General features: G+C 45.0%; 1 protein-coding gene across 1 annotated transcript in view; it reads left to right on the top strand.

The window, feature by feature from the left end:
• Positions 1 to 22593, top strand: part of LOC137376905 (sperm-specific sodium:proton exchanger-like) — a 178632-nt gene that overhangs the window by 142248 nt on the left and 13791 nt on the right. Inside the window, exon 5 of the mRNA XM_068045862.1 lies at positions 20888 to 21036. Coding sequence (XP_067901963.1) covers positions 20888 to 21036 — 149 coding nt within the window. The remainder of the gene's footprint in view (positions 1 to 20887; positions 21037 to 22593) is intronic.

The raw sequence follows: 22593 nt of genomic DNA, 5'->3' as shown, positions 1-22593 counted from the left end.
CAAAGTGGACAATTTCACACTTTCCCACATTATACTCCATTTGCCAGGTCTTTTCCCACTCACTTAACCTATCTATATCCCTTTGTAGCCTCCTTATGTCCTCTTCACAAGTTACTTTCCTACCTATCTTTGTGTCATCAGCAAATTTAGCAACCATACCTTTGGTCCCTTTATCTAAATCAATTATACAAATTATGCCAATCTTCTATCCATGCCAATATGTTACCCCCTACACCATGAGCTTTTATTTTCTGCTGTAACCTTTGATGTGGCACCTGATCAAATGCCTTCTGGAAATCTAAGTACAATACTTCAACCGGTTTCCCTTTATCCACAGCACATGTAACTCCCTCAAAGAACTCCAATAAATTGGTTAAACGTGATTTCCTTTTCACAAAACCATATTGATTCTGCCTGATTACCTTGAAGTTTTCTAAATGCCCTGCTATAACATCTTTAATAATAGCTTCTAACATTTTCCCTAAGACAGATGTTAAGCTAACTGGCCTGTAGTTTCCTGCTTTCGGTCTCCCTCCCTTTTTGAATAAAGGAGTTACATTATCTTATGTATCTTATTCACATCCCCCACACTTACAGTGATTTTTGTACTTGACTTTACAGCTGCAGTCAAAGCTACAGCTTGATCTGTCATACTTTCAGTCAGGGCCCCTTTCTCTGCATTGGCCTTATCTACCCCAATAAGTCCCATGAGTTTACCCCATAACTTCCAGAAATCTGCACGAAGGTATCCCACCTTTTGGCAATGGAAACACTTAGTCCACCTGACCTCACTCCCGCCCTCAGCACTTCCCATTTCTTGCCCAAGGAGGATATCCCAGCTGTCCCTGATCATCCCTGGCTACTTGCCTTCCTTTCAACCTCCCACCTTCTATTCTTCTCGGGTTTGTGGGGGTGACGGAAAAAAGGTTTGGACTTGTAAATAAGCTCATAATCATCATCCATCTTAGCTACTTGTCTATCTGTTGAAATCTTCTGGTTCTCCACATGGGTTCTTACTAATGAAGGGAGTGAATTTTTAAATTCATCCAGGAGAACTATTTCCCTAAGGGTCTCATACTTGGTCTCTACTTTAGTACTCCCATCCAACGATCAAAGTTAATTTGCTTTACCCTCTCAAATTCTATATAAGTCTGCACAGGCTGTTTCCGGAGGTTCCAAAATTTCTACCTGTAAGCTTCAGGGATCAACTCATAAGCAGTGAGAATAGCCTTTTTTGCCATCTCTTAATGTGCAGAAGTCTCCTCAGAAAGCATAGCATAAATTTCATGAGCTCTGCCTATCAACCTGCTTTGCATGAGCAGTGACCAGTTTGCTTTCAGCCACCTCATCTGTTTAGCTATTTTTTCAAAAGAAATGAAAAATGCCTCTCTGTCTCTTTCCTCAAACTTCAAACAGCTCCCCACTGGGTCCTGGGTTGGAATCAAATTCTTCCTCATCAGAATTTTCCCTGGAGTCAAGGCCACCCTTTATTTTCAGTTCCAGCCTTTTAGGCTGGTATTCCCGTTCTCTCTTCTTCTCTTTCTCGTGCCACTCTGCTTGCTCTTTTTGAAATGCCCTTTCTTTTTTCTGCCGCTCTGCTTGCTCCCTTTGAAATGCCTTTTCTTCTCTTTTTCTTGCCCTCTCTTTTTCCTTTGCTTCTCTTTCTTTTGCCCTTTCTCCTTCCACTGTGCTTCCTCCCTTTTTTCTTTTCCCTCGCCTGAAATTATAGCTGTAATTTCTTCCTGTCCAGCTGAATCTGTGACATTGTTACCTTGTCTGCTTCTGATTCTACTTGTCCCTCTGGCTCTTTCAATTCAATCTTCAGCTGTCTGGCCACTGGTCCCTGAATTTCAGGTCTCCTAGTTTTTGATCTAATATGTACTTTCAAGTGCTCCACCACACTTAACAGCTCGCCAGCAGACAATGCCTTTAAAGAATCATAATCTATTCCAGACTGCTGCACAAATGCACTTGCAGCAAAAGTAGCCATTCTGGTAGTGTAAGCTTTACTCTATTTCACAAGAAACCTGGTGTTTTTCTTTTCCGCTGTTCAATTATTATTACCCCACTTACAATTGCACTTAATCAACTTTGCATTATCCCGAACGAGCGCCCAATGATGTGTTACGACCAAGATTGGAGGAATGCACTATCTTTCTCTAGTTCCACTACTCCACTAGTCACAACATATATTGAAGTGTTTTACCCAGTTACCAATATGGCAAACTATATACTTTATCTATTTTAGTTGCAGAACAAAAATCTGCCAACCAGGTTTCTTTAATAAACAACAGAATTATTGATTTATTTTAAACAAGACTTATTCAATTAAGATGCAAAGATAATAAACACACAGTTTGAAATATGGAAGTATAAAATAACCTTACACACGTGCACACACACACTCTGGTTAAAGAAAAATAAAGAAAAAATGAAAAAACTGGCTCTGCAGCAAACAACTTTTTAAAAAATACTTTGGCAAGATACTGTCAATTCTTGAAGAAAAAGGATAAGATATGGAATGTTCCTGATGGCTTTCAGTCTGGCATCCGGGTACACATAGATGACTGTCACTGGGATCTTTCAGGAGCAGTTCTGTTCAAGAGACCTCAAAGAGTAGTCTTGCAGGCTTTTTGGGAGAATTACTGTGTCAGTCGTTTCAGCTATCACTCTGGATTCTCAGACGATTTTTCATAGGTGGAAAAGGATGAGTTGGGTGGCTTCTCACCAGGCTATATACCAACTGAGCATTCAAGCAGTCCAAGCCCCAAATCAGAAAGCCAAACCTCCTGACAACCATAAACCTAGACATGTGACTTCTCTGTAAACAACTCCAATAGCCAGCAAGGGATTATTTAGCACTTCATTGTCTCTTCCAGTAAGTGTTCTTATTAAAAAATCCAAAGCGTCCTTCCAGTAAACCTTTAAAAAAAAATCCACGTATCTCCTCAGTCTTTCCAATGAACCAATTTTCACAATCTTTTGAACATGAGTCCACAAAAAATATTAATAATGGAAGCACCTGCATGACAATGGCTAGTTCTGAAGCACAAGCCTTCAGTACTACAGCTGGGATGTTGTCAGAGCCCATAGCCTTTGGTGTATCTAGTGCCTACAGCCCTTTCTTGAAATCATGTAGAGTGAATCGAATTGGCTGAAGACTGACATCTGTGACGGTGGGGACTTCAGGAGGAGGCCGAGATGGATCATCCACTCGGCACTTCTGGCTGAAACAGGTTGCAAATGTTTCATTTGTCTTTTGCATGACATGCTGGGTTCCCCCATCACTGAGGATGCGGATGTTTGTGGAAGCTCCACCTCCGGTTAGTTGTTTAATTGTCCACCACCATTCACAACTGGATGTGGCAGGACTGCAGAGCTTTAATCTAATCTGTTGGTTGTGGGATTGCTTAGCTCTGTCTATTGCATGCTGCTTCTGGTTTTTTGCATACACGTAGCCCTGTATTGTAACCTCACCAGGTAGACACTTCATTTTTAGGTATGCCTGGTGCTGCTGTTGGCATGCCCTCCTGCACTCTTTATTGAACCAGAGTTGATCCCTTGGCTTGATGGTAATTATAGAGTGAGGGATATGCCAGGTCATGAGGTTACAGATTGTGGTTGAATGCAATTCTACTGTTGCTGATGGTCCATAGCACCTCATGGATGCCCAGTTTTGAGCTTCCAAATTTGTTCTGAATATATCCCATTTAGCACGGTGATAGTGCCACACAATATGATGTAGTGCATCCTCAGTGCGAAGATGAGACTTCATTTTCAGAAAGAATGTGTGGTGGTCACTCCTACCAATACCATCATGGACAGATGCATCTGCAGCAGTTGGATTGGTGAGGTCAAGGTCTAGTAGGTTTCTTCCTCTTGTTGGTTCCCTCACCACCTGCCACAGGCCCAGTCTGGCAGATGTGGCCTTCAGGACTTGGCCAGCTCAGTCAGTAGAGGTGGTACTGAGCCACTCTTGGTGATGGACATTGAAGTCACCCACCCAGAGTGCATTCTGTGCCCTTGCCACCTTCTTCCAAGCGGTGTTCAACATGGAGGAATACTGATTCTTCAGCTGAGGGAGGTCAGTAGGTGGGAATCAGCAGGAGGTTTCCATGCCCATGTTTGACCTGATGCCATGAGTCTTCATGGGGTGCGTAGTCAATGTTGAGGACTCCCGGGGCAACTCCCTCCCAAGTGTATACCACTGTGCCGCCACCTCTGATGAGTCTGTCCTACAGGTGCGGTGGTGTTGTCAGGGGCATTGAATGTAAGATATGTTTCTGTGCATATGACTAAAATTGAACTATGCCATACAGATGTAATTCAGTCCTCATTTTAAGTGTATGCTTTATTTTTATCATACGTTGATTTTGTATTTATACTTAAATAGAAAAATAGTCGGCAATATGATAAGGAGAGAAATAGAGTTGATTGGAGTAAGACGTTTCTCTGCATTACAGGTTGGGGAGTTGTCAGCCGCAAAACTGGAGTGCCACCACTGGAGGATGTACTTACAGTGTAACAACTTTACATAGAAAATTTCCATTATAATGTGGACATTGCAATTTGTAATTGAAAATATTGGCACAGAAGTATGGCAATAGGAAACAAGGTTTTGTAGACAGGAAGTGCATGCAAATATGCCATTGAAACATAGATATAGATGGATGCATATTTTAGCTTCTTCCACAATACAGAAATAAAGATACATGCCAGAATCTTACCAACGTGCTATGGGTTCCGATGTTGGGACCAAATGCAACTCCTGAGCCTGCGTGGGCAGGTGGCAGGACCACGGGCCAATTTTACCAGCAGGACCAATTAAGTGGCCGCCACTGGAACTGCTGTCCAATTAAGGGTGGTAGCCTGCTTCCCGATGCTGGCACCCCAGAGGTCCAACAGATCTGCAGCCGGCAGCACCACAGATATAGGTGGCTGCTGCTGAGGCTGCATCTTGAGGCGCCTTCAACGGACTGGAAAGTGATTGATGGATGTGCCAGGGACAGGAAGGCAGGTCCCGGCAATTGGAAGGGTGGGCCCTTCATGGCAACATTGGAGCTGCAAGGGCGGCCATGGTCACCAGGATGCCCCTCTTTGGGCCATGGAGCTTCTAGAAAGGAAGGTGCCCCTCCTCCCCACCGGGAAGCTGCCAGGAATCCACCTTGTTGCAGCTAGCAGACTCAACACGCGGAGGGCAGCCGATCTGAAGCTGGTAAAATCCCATTAGGGTTGTAAAATGGCCTTCAACAAGCCAATTAATTGGCTGACCATCTCTGGTAGGCAAGCCCCCAAGCCGCTACTGTTCCCGCCTTTGAAAATATCCCCTGATGGCAGGAACACGTCGGGCTTCCCTCCCGACGCCTTCTGCTGCCATTTTACCATCCATCCCACCTCCTAGCCCGTCTCCAAAAGGCTGGTAAAATTTAGCCCATAAACACAATGGGCTGGATTCTATAAGCGAGAAAAATGGCAGCCCACACGCTTGGGATGCATGGCTGGGGTGACCCCGCCACCACCCCCCACTCCCCACCAGTTGACGTGGAGGGATGGGCGAGCCATCCCCAGCAACGCGTTCGGCGCCAATGCACAAGTGCCAGGGGTTAGAGCCCTTAACGGCAAACTTAAATGTTTAATGGTCCCACTGCACCACAGTTAGGAATTAAATTTTATTCAAACTTTGCATCCCATCTCCCCAATGAGTTCTCAATAGGCGGCACAGTGGCGCAGTGGTTAGCACCACAGCCTGACAGCTTCAGCGACCCGGGTTCAATTCTGGGTACTGCCTGTGTGGAGTTTGCAAGTTCTCCCTGTGTCTGCGTGGGTTTCCTCCGGGTGCTCTGGTTTCCTCCCACAGCCAAAAGGACTTGCAGGTTGATAGGTAAATTGGCCATTATAAATTGCCCCTAGTATAGGTAGGTGGTAGGGGAATATAGGGACAGGTGAGGATGTGGTAGGAATATGGGATTAGTGTAGGATTAGTATAAATGGGTGGTTAATGGTCGGCACAGACTCGGTGGGCCGAAGGGCCTGTTTCAGTGCTGTATCTCTAAATCTAAATCAAATCAAATGAAATAACCTATACCCCCGGAAAACCATATTTGGAAATGCTGAACTTTAACCCCCCCCCACCTTCAGAACATTTGACACCTCTAACCCCTTCCCACCATCCCCACAACCAATAAGAGTGGTTTTCCCCACTCCCACACCCCTCCCGAACTGAAGATTTCACTCCTCCCCACTCCCCACAGGAGTCACGTCTTATTTCCCCGGACGGGGATTCGAAAGCATGGATGTGACGGCCGCCGGGATGAAGATCGCAACCTACTGCGTGAATCGCTGCAGCCTGCATGTTAATGTATAGTAAGTGACCTTCTGCATATTTTAATGCGGGTCCCGTCGCCGAGCAGCAGGGGTAGCCGACACAAGGTCTCGCCGCCACTGCCACGATCGGGATGGGCCCTGCCGGCGTCGAGGTCAATGGTGGACCTCATCCAGAGCGATCATCTGTCGCCCTCCCCACCCCCGCCACTGTTCCTGACGTTGAGGGCTCTATAAAATTCAGCCCAGTATTGTCAGTCATTTAATTTGAATGTATATCTTGATTGTAATTGTTTGCATATATATGAACAAAAGTAATTGGTATTGTGTAGCCATTCCTCAATTTACTGCTACTAAGCCTGTAACAATGCATGAAATGAAACATAAACTATAGAAACATTAAAAAGAAAGCTTAAAACAAGAAAATGAAATTTGACCTACCTCGCCCATTTTCCACAGATCTGTTTTGTTCTCTGATGAAGGGCATGAGTTATGAGGAAAGGATCAGTGCTACAGTCTTGAAAGAAAATAGTTAAGGGAGGGGCTTTACTGAAATAAGTTTTAAGAAAATTCCTTATAAGGTAAATCCTAATGCCTATCATATATTAAGTGCAATCATTGTAAATGCATAGGGAGAAAGCTTTAAGAGGGATGAAAAAAATCTCAGTAAGGTCTGGGAAATAGCTGCGTGGTACAAAGGATGATAATTGGCTCAAATGCCCATTTGATGACAAAAAGAATGCTCATTGCCTGGCTTAAATATCCTATTGATGACAAACAAATGAATCTCAAACCGTCATCTGTTAAGCATGCTACACTACTACGTTAGCTACTAAATTCTATATTAGAAATCCAAAACAATTTAACCAGTAAACAATTAGCCACCACTACAAAACTAATCAACTAAATGACTGAGCTAATTTTTTCCAACTGATGATCAATCATCTTAATTGTACACAATAATCAGCTGGAAATAACATTTATATCAGATTGTAAAAACAAAAAGTAAACAATTTAGCGAAATACAACTAAAATTACCCATAAATATACCCACTGACTGGTATAAATACATTTCTGTTGCAAAAGATGAATGTGCATATATTATGGCTGTGATGAAGTAGGGGATAATAATGTGTGTGGGGATTGATGCACCAATTCATTCGGAGTATGTGCTCATAATGCTTGTGCTGAATTGAGCAATTTTTAATTGAAATATTTGTCAGTTAAATGTTGCCAGATTTGTCTGTCTCTTTGCAACTGTCGTGCAGCTGGCAAGTCTCCAGCCTCAGGCTCAATGTCTCCATCTTCTTGTGGTCCTTCTTGAGCCGCCTCTTGATCATGCTGTATGCTGATTCCCCTCCTGATAAATGCATGCTGTATGCTGCAGTTATACTATCACTTTCAAGATCTTTATAATGCCATGTTGCAGCATGCTTGTCGTTGTTGGATGTCAAGCATCGCTACAGGAGTTCATCAGGACATTGTCCTAAGCCCAACCATCTTCAGCTGCTTCATCAATGACCTTCCTTCCATCATAGGGTCAGAGGTGGGGCTGTTCACTGATGATTGCACATTCAGCTCCATTTACAATTCCTCAGATAATGAAGCAGTCCATGCCCTCACAAAGCAAGTCCAGGACAACATCAAGGCTTATGTTGACAAATGGCAAGTAAAATTTGTGCCACACAAGTGCCAAGCAATGACCATCTCCAAGAAAGAGCCTAACCATAGGAACATAGGAGTAGGCCATTCGGCCCCTCGAGCCTGCACCACCATTAGCTAGATCATGGCTGATCTTCTACCCCAATGCTATTTTCCCGCACTATCCCCATATCCCTTGATATCCTTAATATCTAGAAATCTATCAATTTCTGCCTTGAATATACTCAATGACTGAGCCTCCACAGCACTCTGGGGTAGAAAATTCCAAAGATTCACCACCCTCTGAGTGAAGAAATTCCTCTTCATCTCAGTACTAAGTGGCCTACCTCTTGTTCTGAGAATGTATCCCCTGGTCCTAGACTGCCCAGCTAGGGGAAGCATCCTTCCTGCATCTACCCTGTCGAGCCCGGAAGAATTTTGTATGCCTCAATGAGATCACCTCTCATTCTTCTAAACTAGGGTTGTCCAACATAAGGCCCGCGGGCCAGAATACGACCCGCTAAATGTTTCCATCCGGCCCGCCAGGGGTGAGAAATTTCCATTCGAAATTCACCATTGGCTTCTTCCGACCCGCCAAAACATTTTGTGACTGAAAATGGCTGAATTTCCTTTACTGACATGGTGCAAATGCCTCACAGCACATGTCCTCCTTTATCAAGACGGCAGACACAATTCAGTACATTATGTTCTGGGCCCTGTAGTAAGATGGCGGTGCCTGGCTGAGCTACATGTCTGCCAGCACTTCCCCCCCCGAACTCCATTCCCAGTGCCGCCTTCCCAGCCTTGAGCTTGGGCCCCAGGCCCAGCACTAGTTCTGCCTGCATAAGGACCCAGCCTGGATCTTGGGCCCCTGGCTCTTCATCTGTGCCATAATCACTGAGGAGGAGCTTCCTGATTAGGTGGCAGGGCCCACCAGGCTTGGGACCTGGGAGCAGGGTGCTGGGTTAACTGGGACCCAGGATCTCTGGGGGAGGGGCAGGGGTGGTTGCTGACCAAGAGGAGGGGGGGGGGTCACAGAGGGAGGGGGAGAGAGAGACACACACACACATGGGCAGAGATAGAGAGACAGCAAGAACACAGACAGAGACAAAGACGCACAGAAAGACAGAGAGACAGACAGAGACAGAGAGAAAGAGAGACAGACAGAGATACAGGGACAGAAAGCCACAGAGAGAGACAGGGAAACAGAAGCAGAGACAGAGTGAGATAAAGCGGTACACACAGAGACAGAGACACACACACAAAGAGACAGACACACACAAACACACACACAGGCAGAGAGGGAGAGACAGGGAGGGAGAAAGACAGAGAGGGGGGAAGAGAGAGCGATGAAGATCATTCCTGACAGTTGGGCATCAGTCCGGAATACTCCATATCACTACATCAAGTGTGCAGGCAGACATTGTCTACTTCCAAAAGCAAAAACAATGCCAGTTATTTCACTAAATCAGTGTCCAACATAGTGATGAGAAAGTAAGTTAATAAATTAGTCTTCTCATTTAAAGCTTGTACACAAAAATGCACATTTTTGTGGTTTTGATGACTAGTAAAATATATTTCTAATAACTTTATCTTTTCGAAATTTGCTCACCAGCCCCCATGTAGGACAAACATTATAATGCGGCCCCTCATGCGAAAAGGTTAAACTCTAGAGAATATAGCCCCAGTCTCCTCAATTTCTCCTCATAGGACAATCTTTCCCTCCCAGGATCAGTCTGGTGAACCTTTGTTGCATTCCCTGCATGGCATGGTCTTCCTTAGGTAAGGAGACCAAAACTGTACACAATACTCCAGGTTCCGCCTCACCAAGGCTCTATACAATTGCAGCAAGACATCTTTACTCCTGGAGCTGGATTTTGTTGTCCCGCCTCCAGGAGTGGCAGTGAGTGCAGAAAATGGCGGCCGCCCCACACAGGACCCACGCTGTCACGATTACATGGTGGGCAGCCACGTAACATGCTGATGGCCGCCACGCCCCAAATCACGTGGCAGGGCAGCATTGCCGACGCCGTTCATGGCATCACCTGATACAGAAGCAGGCGCCTGCACCATTTTTAAAAGGCTGCCAGCCCTGCAAACAGTTCTACATAATGCAGAGTTGTCTGCTTCCCCACGCTTCTTCATACAAATCATGCAGGGTTGACCCTTTCTCCATACAAATCATGCATAGTTGACTCCTTCCCCATCTTGGTGGTGCCAGCTTCTCCTGGATGAGAAAGTTAAGGCAGTGGAGGTGCCGCCACGAAGCCTTACCACCGCCAGGAGGATTGGGCCCGGAAATCCCAGCATTGGGCTCCGTGGCTGCCGCCCTGATTCTCCGACCACCCCTCCCCCCCGGCACATAGAAACATAGAAAATTGGAGCAGGAGTAGGCTATTCGAGCCTGCTCCGCCATTCAAAAAAGATCATGGCTGATCGACTAATTCAGTTACGGTTCCAGCTTTTTCCCCATTTCCTTCGCTCCTTTTGGTATTTCGAAATATATCTATCTCCATCTTGAATATATTTAATGATTTGGCCTCCACTGCCTTCTGCGGTAGAGAATTCCACAGGTTCACCACCCTCTGAGTGAAGAAATTACTCCTCATCTCAGTTCTAAATGGCATACCCCGTATCCTGAGGCTGTGACTCCTAGTTCTGGACTCCCCAACGATCGAGAACATCCTCCCTGCATCTAGCCTGTCTAATCCTGTTAGAATTTTGTAGGTTTCTATGAGATCCTCTCTCATTCTTCTAAACTCTAGTGAATATAGGCCTAGTCGACCCAATCTCTCCTCATACGTCAATCCTGCCATCCCAGAATCAGCCTAGTAAATCTTCTGTGCATTCCCTCCACGGCAAGAACATCCTTCCTCAGATACGGAGACCAAAACTGCACACAATACTCCAGATGTAGTCTCACCAAGGCCCTGTATAACTGCCATCTGCCCTCCCATACGTCTTTCATGTTGTAGGTCTTCAGCGTCCTCATAGTCCGAGGAGGAATCCTGTTGACGTTTCTCCTCATCATGCCAGGCCTGGCCCCTATTGGGTGTGTAGTTGTGCAGAGCAGCAAAGAAAGGAGCTGGTCTTTTCGACCCGACATCACCCTATCCATCAAGGCATTGGAGGCGCTCTTTCAGCATGCCGATCTCCTGCTCAATGGTGGCTCATGTAGCTCAGTGGCTGGCGTGTAGCTCTCCTCTGCAACAGTGGTGAAGTCTCTCACTGGTGTCAGGAGCCATGTCTGCAAACAATAGCCATTATCTCCAAGAAGCCACCCTTCCATCTGAGCCAGTTCAGTGAACAGCGGTGTCAGCCGGGACTGGCACAGGACCCAGGTGTCTTGGCAGCTCTCCTGCCATGACTTACAAAGAACAAAGAACAGTACAGCACAGGAACAGGCCATTCGGCCCTCCAAGCCTGCGCCAATCTTGATGCCGACCTAAGCTAAAACCTTCTGCACTTCCGGGGACCGTATCCCTCTATTCCCATCCTATTCATGTATTTGTCAAGATGCCTCTAAAACGTCGCTATCGTACCTGCTTCCACCACCTCCCCCGGCAGCAAGTTCCAGGCACTCACCTCCCTCTGTGTAAAGAACTTGCCTTGCACATCCCCTCTAAACTTTGCCCCTTGCACCTTAAACCTATGTCCCCTAGTTACTGATTCTTCCACCCTGGGAAAAAGCTTCAGACTATCCACTCTGTCCATGCCGCTCATAACTTTGTAAACCTCTATCATGTCGCCCCTCCATCTCTGTCGTTCCAGTGAAAACAATCCAAGTTTATCCAGCCTCCCCTCATAGCTAAGGCAACTTCCTGGTAAACCTCTTCTGTATCCTCCCCAAAGCCTCCACGTCCTTCTGGTAGTGTGGTGACCAGCACTGCACGCAATATTCTAAGTGTGGCCGAACTAAAGTTCTGTACAGCTGCAGCATGACTTGCCAATTTTTATACTCTATGCCCCGACCGATGAAGGCCAGCATGCCGTATGCCTTCTTGACTACCTTATCCACCTGCGTTGCCACTTTCAGTGACCTGTGGACCTGTACGCCCAGATCTCTCTGCCTGTCAATACTCCTCAGGGTTCTGCCATTTACTGTATACTTCCCACCTGCATTAGACCTTCCAAAATGCATTACCTCACATTTGTCCGGATTAAACTCCATCTGCCATTTCTCCGCCCAAGTCTCCAACCGATCTATATCCTGTTGTATCCTCTGACAATCCTCATCACTATCCGCAACTCCACCAAGCTTTGTGTCGTCCGCAAACTTACTAATCAGACCAGCTACATTTTCCTCCAAATCATTTATATATACTACAAACAGCAAAGGTCCCAGCACTGATCCCTGTGGAACATCACTAGTCACAGCCCTCCATTCAGAAAAGCACCCTTCCACTGCTACCCTCTGTCTTCTATGACCGAGCCAGTTCTGTATCCATCTTGCCAGCTCACCTCTGATCCCGTGTGACTTCACTTTTTGTACCAGTCTGCCATGAGGGACCTTGGCAAAGACTTTACTGAAGTCCATATAGATAACATCCACTGCCCGTCCTTCATCAATCATCTTTGTCACTTCCTCAAAAAACTCAATCAAGTTAGTGAGACACGACCTCCCCTTCAGAAAACCATGCTGCCTCTTGCTAATAAGTTTGTTTGTTTCCAAATGGGAGTAAATCCTGTCCCGAAGAATCCTCTCTAATAATTTCCCAACCACTGATGTAAGGCTCACCGGCCTATAATTTCCTGGATTATCCTTGCTACCCTTCTTAAACAAAGGAACAACATTGGCTATTCTCCAGTTCTCTGGGACCTCACCTGTAGCCAATGAGGATACAAAGATTTCTGTCAATGCCCCAGCAATTTCTTCCCTTGCCTCCCTTAGTATTCTGGGGTAGATCCCATCAGGCCCTGGGGACTTATCTACATGAATGCTTTGCAAGAAGCCCAACACCTCCTTTTTGATAACGACATGACCGAGACTATCTACACTTCCTTCCCTAGACTCATCATCCACCAAGTCCTTCTCTTTGGTGAATACTGATGCAAAGTACTCATTTAGTACCTCGCCCATTTCCTCTGGCTCCACACATAGATTCCCTCCTCTGTCCTTGAGTGGGCCAACCCTTTCCCTGGTTACCCTCATGCTCTTTATATACGTATAAAAAGCCTTGGGATTTTCCTTAATCCTGTTTACCAATGACTTTTCATGACCCCTTTTAGCCCTCCTGACTCCTTGCTTAAGTTCCTTCCTATTGTCTTTATATTCCTCAAAGGCTTCATCTGTTCCCAGCCTTCCAGCCCTTACGAATGCTTCCTTTTCCTTTTTGACTAGGCTCACAATATCCCGCGTTATACAAGGTTCCTGAAACTTGCCAAACTTATCCTTCTTCCTCACAGGAACATGCTGGTCCTGGATTCTAATCAACTGACATTTGAAAGACTCCCACATGTCAGATGTTGATTTACCCTCAAACAGCCGTCCCCAATCTAAATTCTTCAGTTACTGCCTAATATTGTTACAATTAGCCTTCCCCCAATTTAGCACCATCACCCGAGGACTACTCTTATCCTTATCCACAAGTACCTTAAAACTTATGGAATTATGGTCACTGTTCCCGAAATGTTCCCCTACTGAAACTTCGACCACCTGGCCGGGCTCATTCCCCAATATCAGGTCCAGTACGGCCCCATCCCTAGTTGGACTATCTCCATATTGTTTCAAGAAGCCCTCCTGGATGCTCCTTACAAATTCTGCCCAATCCAAGCCCCTAACACTAAGTGAGTCCCAGTCAATATCGGGGAAGTTAAAATCACCCACCACTACAACCCTGTTACCTTTACATCTTTCCAAAATCTGTCTACATATCTGCTCCTCTACCGCCCGCTGGCTGTTGGGAGGCCTGTAGTAAACCCCCAACAACATTCCTATTCCTGAGCTCCACCCATATTGCCTCGCTGCATGACCCCTCCGAGGTGTCCTCCCGCAGTACAGCTGTGATATTCTCCTTAACCAGTAATGCAACTTCCCCCACCCCTTTTACATCCCCCTCTATACCGCCTAAATCCCGGAACATTTAGCTTCCAATCCTGTCCTTCCCTCAACCGAGTCTCTGTAATAGCAACAACATCATAGTTCCAAGTACTAATCCAAGCTCTAAGTTAATCTGCCTTACCTGTTATACTTCTCGCATTGAAACAAATGCATTTCAGACCACCAGTCCCGCTGTGCTCCGCAACATCTCCCTGCCTGCTCTTCCTCTTAGTCTTACTGGCCTTATTTACTAGTTCCCCCTCATTTATTTCACCTGCTGTCCTACTGCTCTGGTTCCCACCCCCCTGCCACACTAGTTTAAACCCTCCCGAGTGACGCTCGCAAACCTCGCAGCCAGGATATTTGTGCCCCTCCGGTTTAGATGCAACCCGTCCTTCGGGTCCTCCTTTAGATTACTTAATTATTCCCTTTAGTTAAAAAATACTAATTACACCAGGGGCCTTGTTCTACTCCAAACACTACCCACTACAATCTGAAGTCCTTAATAAATTACACTAATTAAAAAAAACACACTTTAGTAGTACTAACCTTATCACTTATGTGGTAGGTTTTGAGGTTTTTTGAAAAAAAAAAATTCCCCTTATTTTTTAAGCTATTTACAGGCACTAATAGCTGTTACTTACCCAACCAGTCACCTTGCAGCTTTCCTGTGATATCTCTGTTGACTTTTTTTCTTCTTTTTTCTAAACTCCGGCACGCCTGGACTCCGCTCCCCTCCCGGAGGTAAGTGTCTGGGCCGCGATCCTCGGGCTCTATTTATCCACTCCTCTCTCAGCGTTCTCCCCTCAGGTCCCCTCCTGTCTGCTGCGCTCCTGGAAGGTAAGTGTCTAGGTTGCAATCCGCGGGCTCTATTTATCAGCTCCTCTTTCGGCGTTCTCCCCTCAGGTCTGCTCCTCTCCACTCCGCTCCCGGAAGGCACAAAACGCCACGGCAGGCTGAGAACTAAATCCAACCCCTGTACTCAAATCCTATTGCAATAAAGGCCAACATACCATTTGCCTTCCTAATTGCTTGTTGCACCTGCATGTTAGCTGTCAGTGACTTACGAACAAGGGTACCCAGGTCCCTTTGGACAACAAAAATAAAAACAGAAAGTCCTGGAAATACTCAGCAGGTCTGGCAGCATCTGTGGAGAGAGAAACAGAGTTAATGTTTCAGGTCTGTGACCTTTCATCAGACCTGAAACATTAACTCTGTTTCTCTCTCCACATATGCTGCCAGACTTGCTGAGTATTTCCAGGACTTTTTTTATTTCATATTTGCAGCATCTGCAGTATTTTGCTTTTATTTCCCTTTGGACATGAACACTTCCTAATCTCTCACCATTTAAGAAATACTCTGCACTTCTGTTTTTCCTACCAAAGCAGATAACTTCACATTTTTGCATATTATATTCCATCTGCCATGCTCTTGCCCACTCACTTAGCCTGTCTAAATCCTCTTGAATCCTCTTTGCATCCTCCTCACAACTCACATTCCCACCTAGCTTTGTGTCATCAGCAAACTTGGAAATATTACATTTGGTCCCCATAACCAAATCATTGATATAGATTGTATCATAGATTATGAATAGCTGTGGTCCAAGCACTGATGCTTGTGGTACCCCAATAGTCACAGCCTGCCAACCTGAGAATGAGAATGACCCATTTATTCCTACTCTGTGTTTTCTGTCAATTAATCAATTCTCAATCCATGCCAGTATATTACCCCCAATCCCATGTGCTCTACATTTTCTTACTAACCTTCTGTGTGGACCTTATCAAATCCTTCTGAAAATCCACATCCACAGGTTCTCCTTCCTCATCTGCTAGTTACATCCTCATAAACCTCAAACAGGTTTGTCAAACATGATTTCCCTTTCATAAATCCATGTTGACTCTACCCAATCCTGGCATTATTTTCTAAGTGTCCATTTATCACATCCTTTATAATAGATTCTAGCATTTCCCTACTACTGATGTCAGTCTAACAGGTCTGTAGTTCCCTGTTTTCTCTCTCCCTCCTTTCTTAAATAGTGGGTTACATTTGCTACATTCCAATTTGCAGGAACTGTTCCAGAATCTATAGAGTTTTGGAAGATGACCATCAATGCATCCACTATCTCTAAAGCCACCTCTTTCAACATTCTGAAATGTGGATCATCAGGTCCAGGGCATTTATCAACTTTCAGTCCCATGAATTTCTCCAGTACTGCTGTTTTACTAATACTAATTTCTTTCTGTTCCTCATTCTTGCTAGTCCCTTGGTTCTCTAATATTCTTAGGAGTTTTTTTGTATCTTTCTCCGTGAAGATGGACATAAAGTATTTGTTTAGTTTCTCTGGCATTTCCTTATTCCCCATTATAAATTCTCCTGTCTCTGTCTGTAGTGAGCTCACATTTATCATTGCTAATCTTTTCCTTTTTATATACCTATAGAAGTTTTTACGGTCCATTTTTATGTTTCTCGCTAGTTTATTTTCATATTCTATTTTCTCTTTATCAGCTTCTTAGTCCTTCTTTGCTGAATTCTAAATTGCTCCCAATCCTCTGACTTGCTACTTTTTAGTAACTTTATAAGCCTTTTACTTTTTATCTAATACAATCGTTAACTTCTCTTGACAGCTATGGTTGGAATACCTTTCCTGCTGGGTTTTTGTGCCTCAAAGGAATGTAAATTTGTTGTAAACCATGTATTAATTCTTTAAATGCTAAGCCATTGCCATTGCCTGTCTACTGTCATACTGTCATACCTTTTAATGTCGTTTCCCAATCTGCCACAGCCAATTTTTCCCATCTCCTCTGACATCCAGTGACATTACTATCACCAAATTCCCCACCATCGTGAGGGTTATCATTAGCCAGAAATTCCAATGGACCATGACTACTCGAGCAGGCCAAAGTTCGGGTATTCTGAACTGAGTTGCTCACCTTCTAATTCCCCAAAGCCAATCCACAAGACACAAGTCAGGACTGTGATGGAATACCTTCCTTTTGTCTGGATGAGTCCAACTGCAACAACAGTCAAGATGCTTAATACCACACATAACAAAACAGACCGCTTGAATGGTACCGCATCCACCATCTTAACCATCTACTCCCTCAACCATTGGTGTACCATGACTGCAGTGTGTACTATCAACAGGATGCACTGCAGAAAATTGCCAAGGGCAGCATCACCCAAACCTGCCTTAAAGGGAAAGAGTATTAGGTGTATGGGAACACCATAACCTCCAAGTTCCTGGATGGGTCGAATTTCTTGAGTGTTGTTAGAGCTGCACCCATCCAGACAAGTGCAGAGTATTCCATCATGCTCCTGACTTGTGCCTTGTAGATAGTGGACAGGCTTTGGGAGTCAGGAGATGAGTTACTTGCCACAGGATTCCTAGCCTCTGACCTACTCTTGTCGCCACAGTATTTATATGGCTACTGCAGTTCAGTTTATGGTCAATGCTAACCCCCAGGATGTTGATAGTGGGGGATGCAGCGATTAATGCCAGAGTGTCAAGGGGAGATGGTTAGATTCTCTCTTGTTGGAGATGGTCATTGCCTGGCACTTGTGCGGCACGAATGTTACATGCCACTTATCAGCCAAAGCCTGGATATTGTCCAGGTCTTGCTGCATTTCTACACGGACTGCTTCAGTAGCTGAGGAGTCACAAATGGTGCTGAACATTGTGCAATCATCAGTGAACATCCCCACTTCTGACCTTATGATTGAAGGAAGGTCATTGATGAAGTAGCTGAAGATGGTTGGGTCTAGGACACTACACTGAGGAACTCCTGCAGTGATGTCCTGGAGCGGAGATGATCGGCTTTCAACAATCACAACGATCTTTCTTTGCACTGGGTACAACTCCAGTCAGCAGAGAGTTTTCCCCTGATTCCCATTGAGCCCAGTTTTGCTAGGGCTCCTTGATGCCATACTCGATCAATTGTTGCCTTGATGTCAAGGGCAGTCACTGTCACCTCACCTCACCTCTTGAGTTCAGCTCTTTTGTCCATGTTTGAACCAAGGCTGTAATGAGGTCAGGAGCTGAGTGGCCCTGGTGAAACCCAAAATGAGCATCAGTGAGCAGATTATTGCTAAGCAAGTGTCGCTGAATAGCGCTGTCAACGACACCTTCCATCATTTTACTGATGATTGAGAGTAGACTAATGGGGCAGTAATTGGCCGGGTTGAACATGTCCTGCTTTTTGTGTACAGGGCATACCTGGGCAATTTTCCACATTGTCGGGTAGATGCTGGTGTTGTCGCTGTACTGGAACAGCTTGGCTAGGGGCGCGGCAAGTTCTGGAGCACAGATCTTCAGTACTATTGCTGGAATGCTATCAGGGCTTATAGCCTTTGCAGTATCCAGTGCCTTCAGTTATTTCTTGACATCACACGGAGTGAATCGAACTGGCTGAAGACTGGCATCTGTGATACTGGGGACTTCAGGAGGAGGCCGAGATGGATCATTAACTCGGCACTTCTGGCTGAAGGTTGTTGCAAATGCTTCAGCCTTATCTTTTGCACTGATGTGCTGGGCTCTGCCATCGTTGAGGATGGAGATATTTGTGGAGCCACCTCCTCCAGTTAGTTGTTTAATTGTCCACCACCATTCATGACTGGATGTGGCAGGACTGCAGAGCTTAGATCTGATCCATTGGTTATGGGATTGCTTAGCTCTGTCTATTGCATGCTGCTTATGCTGTTTGGCACACAAGTAGTCCTGGGTTGTAGCTTCACCAGGTTGACACCTCATTTTGAGGTATGCCTGGTGCTGTTTCTGGCATGCTCTCCTGCACTCTTCATTGAACCAGGATTGGTCCCCCGGCTTGATGGTAATGGTAGAATGGGGGATATCCTGGGCCATGAGGTTGAGTACAATTCTGCTGCTGATGGCCCACAGCATCTCATGGATGCCCAGTTTTGCATTGCTAGATCTGTTCAAAATCTATCCCATTTAGCATGGTGGTAGGGTTGGAGGGTCTCCATAAGGACTGTGCAATGGTCACTTCTACTGATACTGCAATGGACAGATGCATTTGCGGCAGGCAGATTGATGAGGATGAGATCAACTATACTGTTCCCTCACCAACTGTCGCAGATCCAGTCTAGCAGCTATGTCCTTGAGGACTCAGCCAGTAGTGGTGCTGTTGGTGTTGGACGTTAAAGTCCCCCACCCAGAGTACATTCTGCACCCTTACCACCCTCAGTGCTTCCTCCAAATGCTGTTCACCATGGAGGAGTACCGATTTATCAAGTGTGGGGGGGGGGGGAGGGGGGCGGTCACGGGGTGGGGGTAATAGGTGGTAAATTGCAGGAGGTTTCCTTGCCCACATTTGACCTGATGCTATGAGACTGCCAGTGGGACAGGACATACCTCGGGATGGTAATGTCTGAGTCATTGTCTCTAAGGTATGATTCAGTGAGGTTGACTATGTCAGGCTGTTGCTTGACTAGTCTTTGGGACAGCTCTCCCAGCCCCCAGATGTTAGTAAGGAGGACTTTGCAGAGTTGACAGGGCTAGGTTTGCCGTTGTCATTTCCAGTGTGTAGGTCAATGCGTCCGGTTTCATTCCTTGTTGACTTCGTAGCAGTCTGGTGCAGCTGAGTGGCTTGCTAGACCATTTCAGAGGGCATTTAAGAGTCAACCACATTGCTGTGGGTCTGGAGTCACATGTAGGCCAGCAGATATCCTTCCCTAAAGGGCATTAGTGAACCAGATGGGTTTTTACAACAATCATTTCATGGTCATCATTCCACTAGCTTTTTTTTTAAATTCCAGATTTTTAATTAATTGAATTCAAACTCCACCTTCTGCCATGGTGGGATTCAAACCCATGTCCCCTAGTCCAGTGACAATACCACTACACCACCGCCTCCCCTCCTTCCCTATGCTCCCTAGTTAGTCCAATCTGGCACATTTCTGCTGCAAAGAGTCTAACTTCAATTTTCTGCTCCCTCCCAATCCTAGGTTGGGGAGATATCACTGCAGTGGTGCACAGGAGCTGACATTTTCCCCATATGCCTTTATATAGTAATCTGATAAAACTATTATTTTAATTTTAAACTTAGAATTTTGAGCATTTAATGAGAGTATAAGAAAAAGTAGGCATCTGATATACATAAGGCAAAAAATTACTTGGAATTAAGTGCCTTTCCATTTATTGCCTTCTAACAATGAACCAATTGCTAACTGTTAACCCTTACTCAAACCCTACAATTCTACTTGGATCAGAATCAGCTTCACAATATTGAAACTAAGAATATTCTGCAATGAATTTTGTGAAATATAGAGTGTGTTTCTTAATCTGCTACATTTTAATTGCTGTGTATAGAATTCCAAATGTGAATAATCAATGTACAAATTTGCTGCTGTCTGCCTTGGCTCAGTTGGTAGTACTCTTAGTTCTGAGTAAGAAGGTTGTGGATTCAAGTTTCACTAAAGGTAATCAAGCACACAAATCTAGGTTGACACTTCAGTACATTATTGAGGGAATGCTGTATTGTCAAAGATGCTGTTTTTTGGATGAAACATTAAACTGAGGCTCCATCTGCTCTCTGGGTTGGATGTAAAAGATCCTATGATATTATTTCAAAGACGAACAGGGCACTTATCCTGGTATTCTGCCCAATATTTATCCCTCAATCAATGTCACTAAAAATAATCATCTGGTCATTATCACTTTGGTGTTTGTGAAACTTGTGTGCAGATTGGCTGCCACGTTTCCTATGTTACAAATGTGACTACATTTAACAAAGTACTTCATTGAATGTATTTGCTTTAGGAGATCCTGAGGCCGTGAAAGACAATATATAAACGCAAGTCTTTCTTTCTTTCTATGGGTTGAAAGTTCTGTAAAACCGTATGCAAATAATAGTTATGTTATTTGTTTAGGTCTTCTGCAACGTGACCACCCAGAGATAGCAATATCAGTAAAGACCAGACAGGCAGTCCGAACTGTTCTTAACAGTGCCAGAGACACGATTCATGCTTTAATGGCTGGAGGTCTTCTTGATGATGCAGAAGCTTTAAAACTAGAAACGGTACTGACTGCTTACGAACTTGAAATAATAGATCTTAAGCTCATTTTTGCACTTACCCATGTAAAAGAACATCATCTGCAGAAGCAAAATACTGCAGGTGCTGGAAATCTGAAATAAAAGCAGAAAATGCACAGTAGGTCTGGCAGCATCTGTGGAGAGAGGAACAGTGTTAACATTTCAGGTCAATGACCTTTCATCAGAACTGGGGAAAGCTAGAGATGTAATAGGTCTTAAGCAATTGAAAGGGGGAAGGGTGGGAAAAAGAACGAAAGGGTAGGTTGTGCTGGGGTAGAATATAGAAGAGATTAAATGACAAAAGAATTTATTGTACAAGACCAAAGGAAGCGGTAATGGGACAAGTAAAGAAACAAAAGATGTGTCTAGAGGAGTTGTGTATGGTAGAATGATGACTATCTGCCATCTGAAACAGAAAAAAGAGAAAAAACAAAGCCAGCAAAGAAAAAGGAAACAAGATGGAGACAGTGGTTACAGTCAAAAGTGTTGAACTCAGTGTTGTATCCAGAAGGCTGTAAAGTGCCTAATCGAAAGATAACGTTTCTCAAACTTATGTTAAGCTTCTTTGGAACACTACAGGAGGCTGAGGACAGAAAGGTCAGAACGTGGGAGCAAGATGCAGAATTAAAATGACAGACGACTGGAAGCTCAGGGTCATGCTTGTGGACTGAAGGGAGGTGTTCTGCAAAGTGGTCACTGTGTGTTTGGTCTCCCCAACATAGAGGAGAATGCATCGTGAGCAGCAAATACAGTATATATACTAAATTGAAAGAAGTACAAATAAATCGCTGTTTCACCTGGAAGGAGTATTTGGCGCGATGGTTGGTGAGAAGAGAGGAGGTAGGTGTTGCATCTTCTGTACTTGCATGGAAAGGGCCATGGGATGTTAGGGGTGTTTAAACAGTGGACCAATGTGTCACAGAGGGTACGATCCCTCCGGAATGCTGAAGGGGAAGGGGAAGATGTGTTTGGTGACGGCATCATTCTGGAGGTGGTGAAAATGGCAGAGGATGATCCATTGAATATGGAGGCTGGTGTGATGAAAGGTGAGAACAAGGGGAACTCTAGCCTGTGAGGGAGGGGAAGATGGTATGAGCAGAAATGTCTGAGGTGGAACAGACATGGTCAAGGGCTCTGTCAACCACGGTGGTGGGTAGTCCTCGGTTAAGGATAAAGGAAGACATATCGGAAGGGCTAGTGTGGAAGGTTGCATTGTCAGAACTGTTGCAACAGAGATGGAGAAATTGGGAGAATGGAATAGAATCCTTACAAAAAGTGGGATGCCACCACGAAACACATTTTCCCCTTGCCCTCCTCTTTCAGTATTTTGAAGGGACCTTTCCATGCAAACACAGGCGATGCAATGTCTGCCTCTTTACCACCTTCCAACTGAAAACCTCACTATCCTGCAAGCTGCCCAACTGCCAGTACACAATATGCTGTAGTTTCTGGCCCAAGCCCTTATTAAACTAATTTCCTATATATGATTCACCCCTGTTCTCTTGGACATTCCCCTGACCTCTTATCTTCCACTAGACCCTG

Source organism: Heterodontus francisci, chromosome 14, assembly GCF_036365525.1.
Source record: "Heterodontus francisci isolate sHetFra1 chromosome 14, sHetFra1.hap1, whole genome shotgun sequence".
NCBI classification, from domain to species: domain Eukaryota; kingdom Metazoa; phylum Chordata; class Chondrichthyes; order Heterodontiformes; family Heterodontidae; genus Heterodontus; species Heterodontus francisci.
The sequence above is the reverse complement of the archived record's forward strand: the minus strand, read 5'-3'. Positions and strand labels throughout refer to the sequence as shown.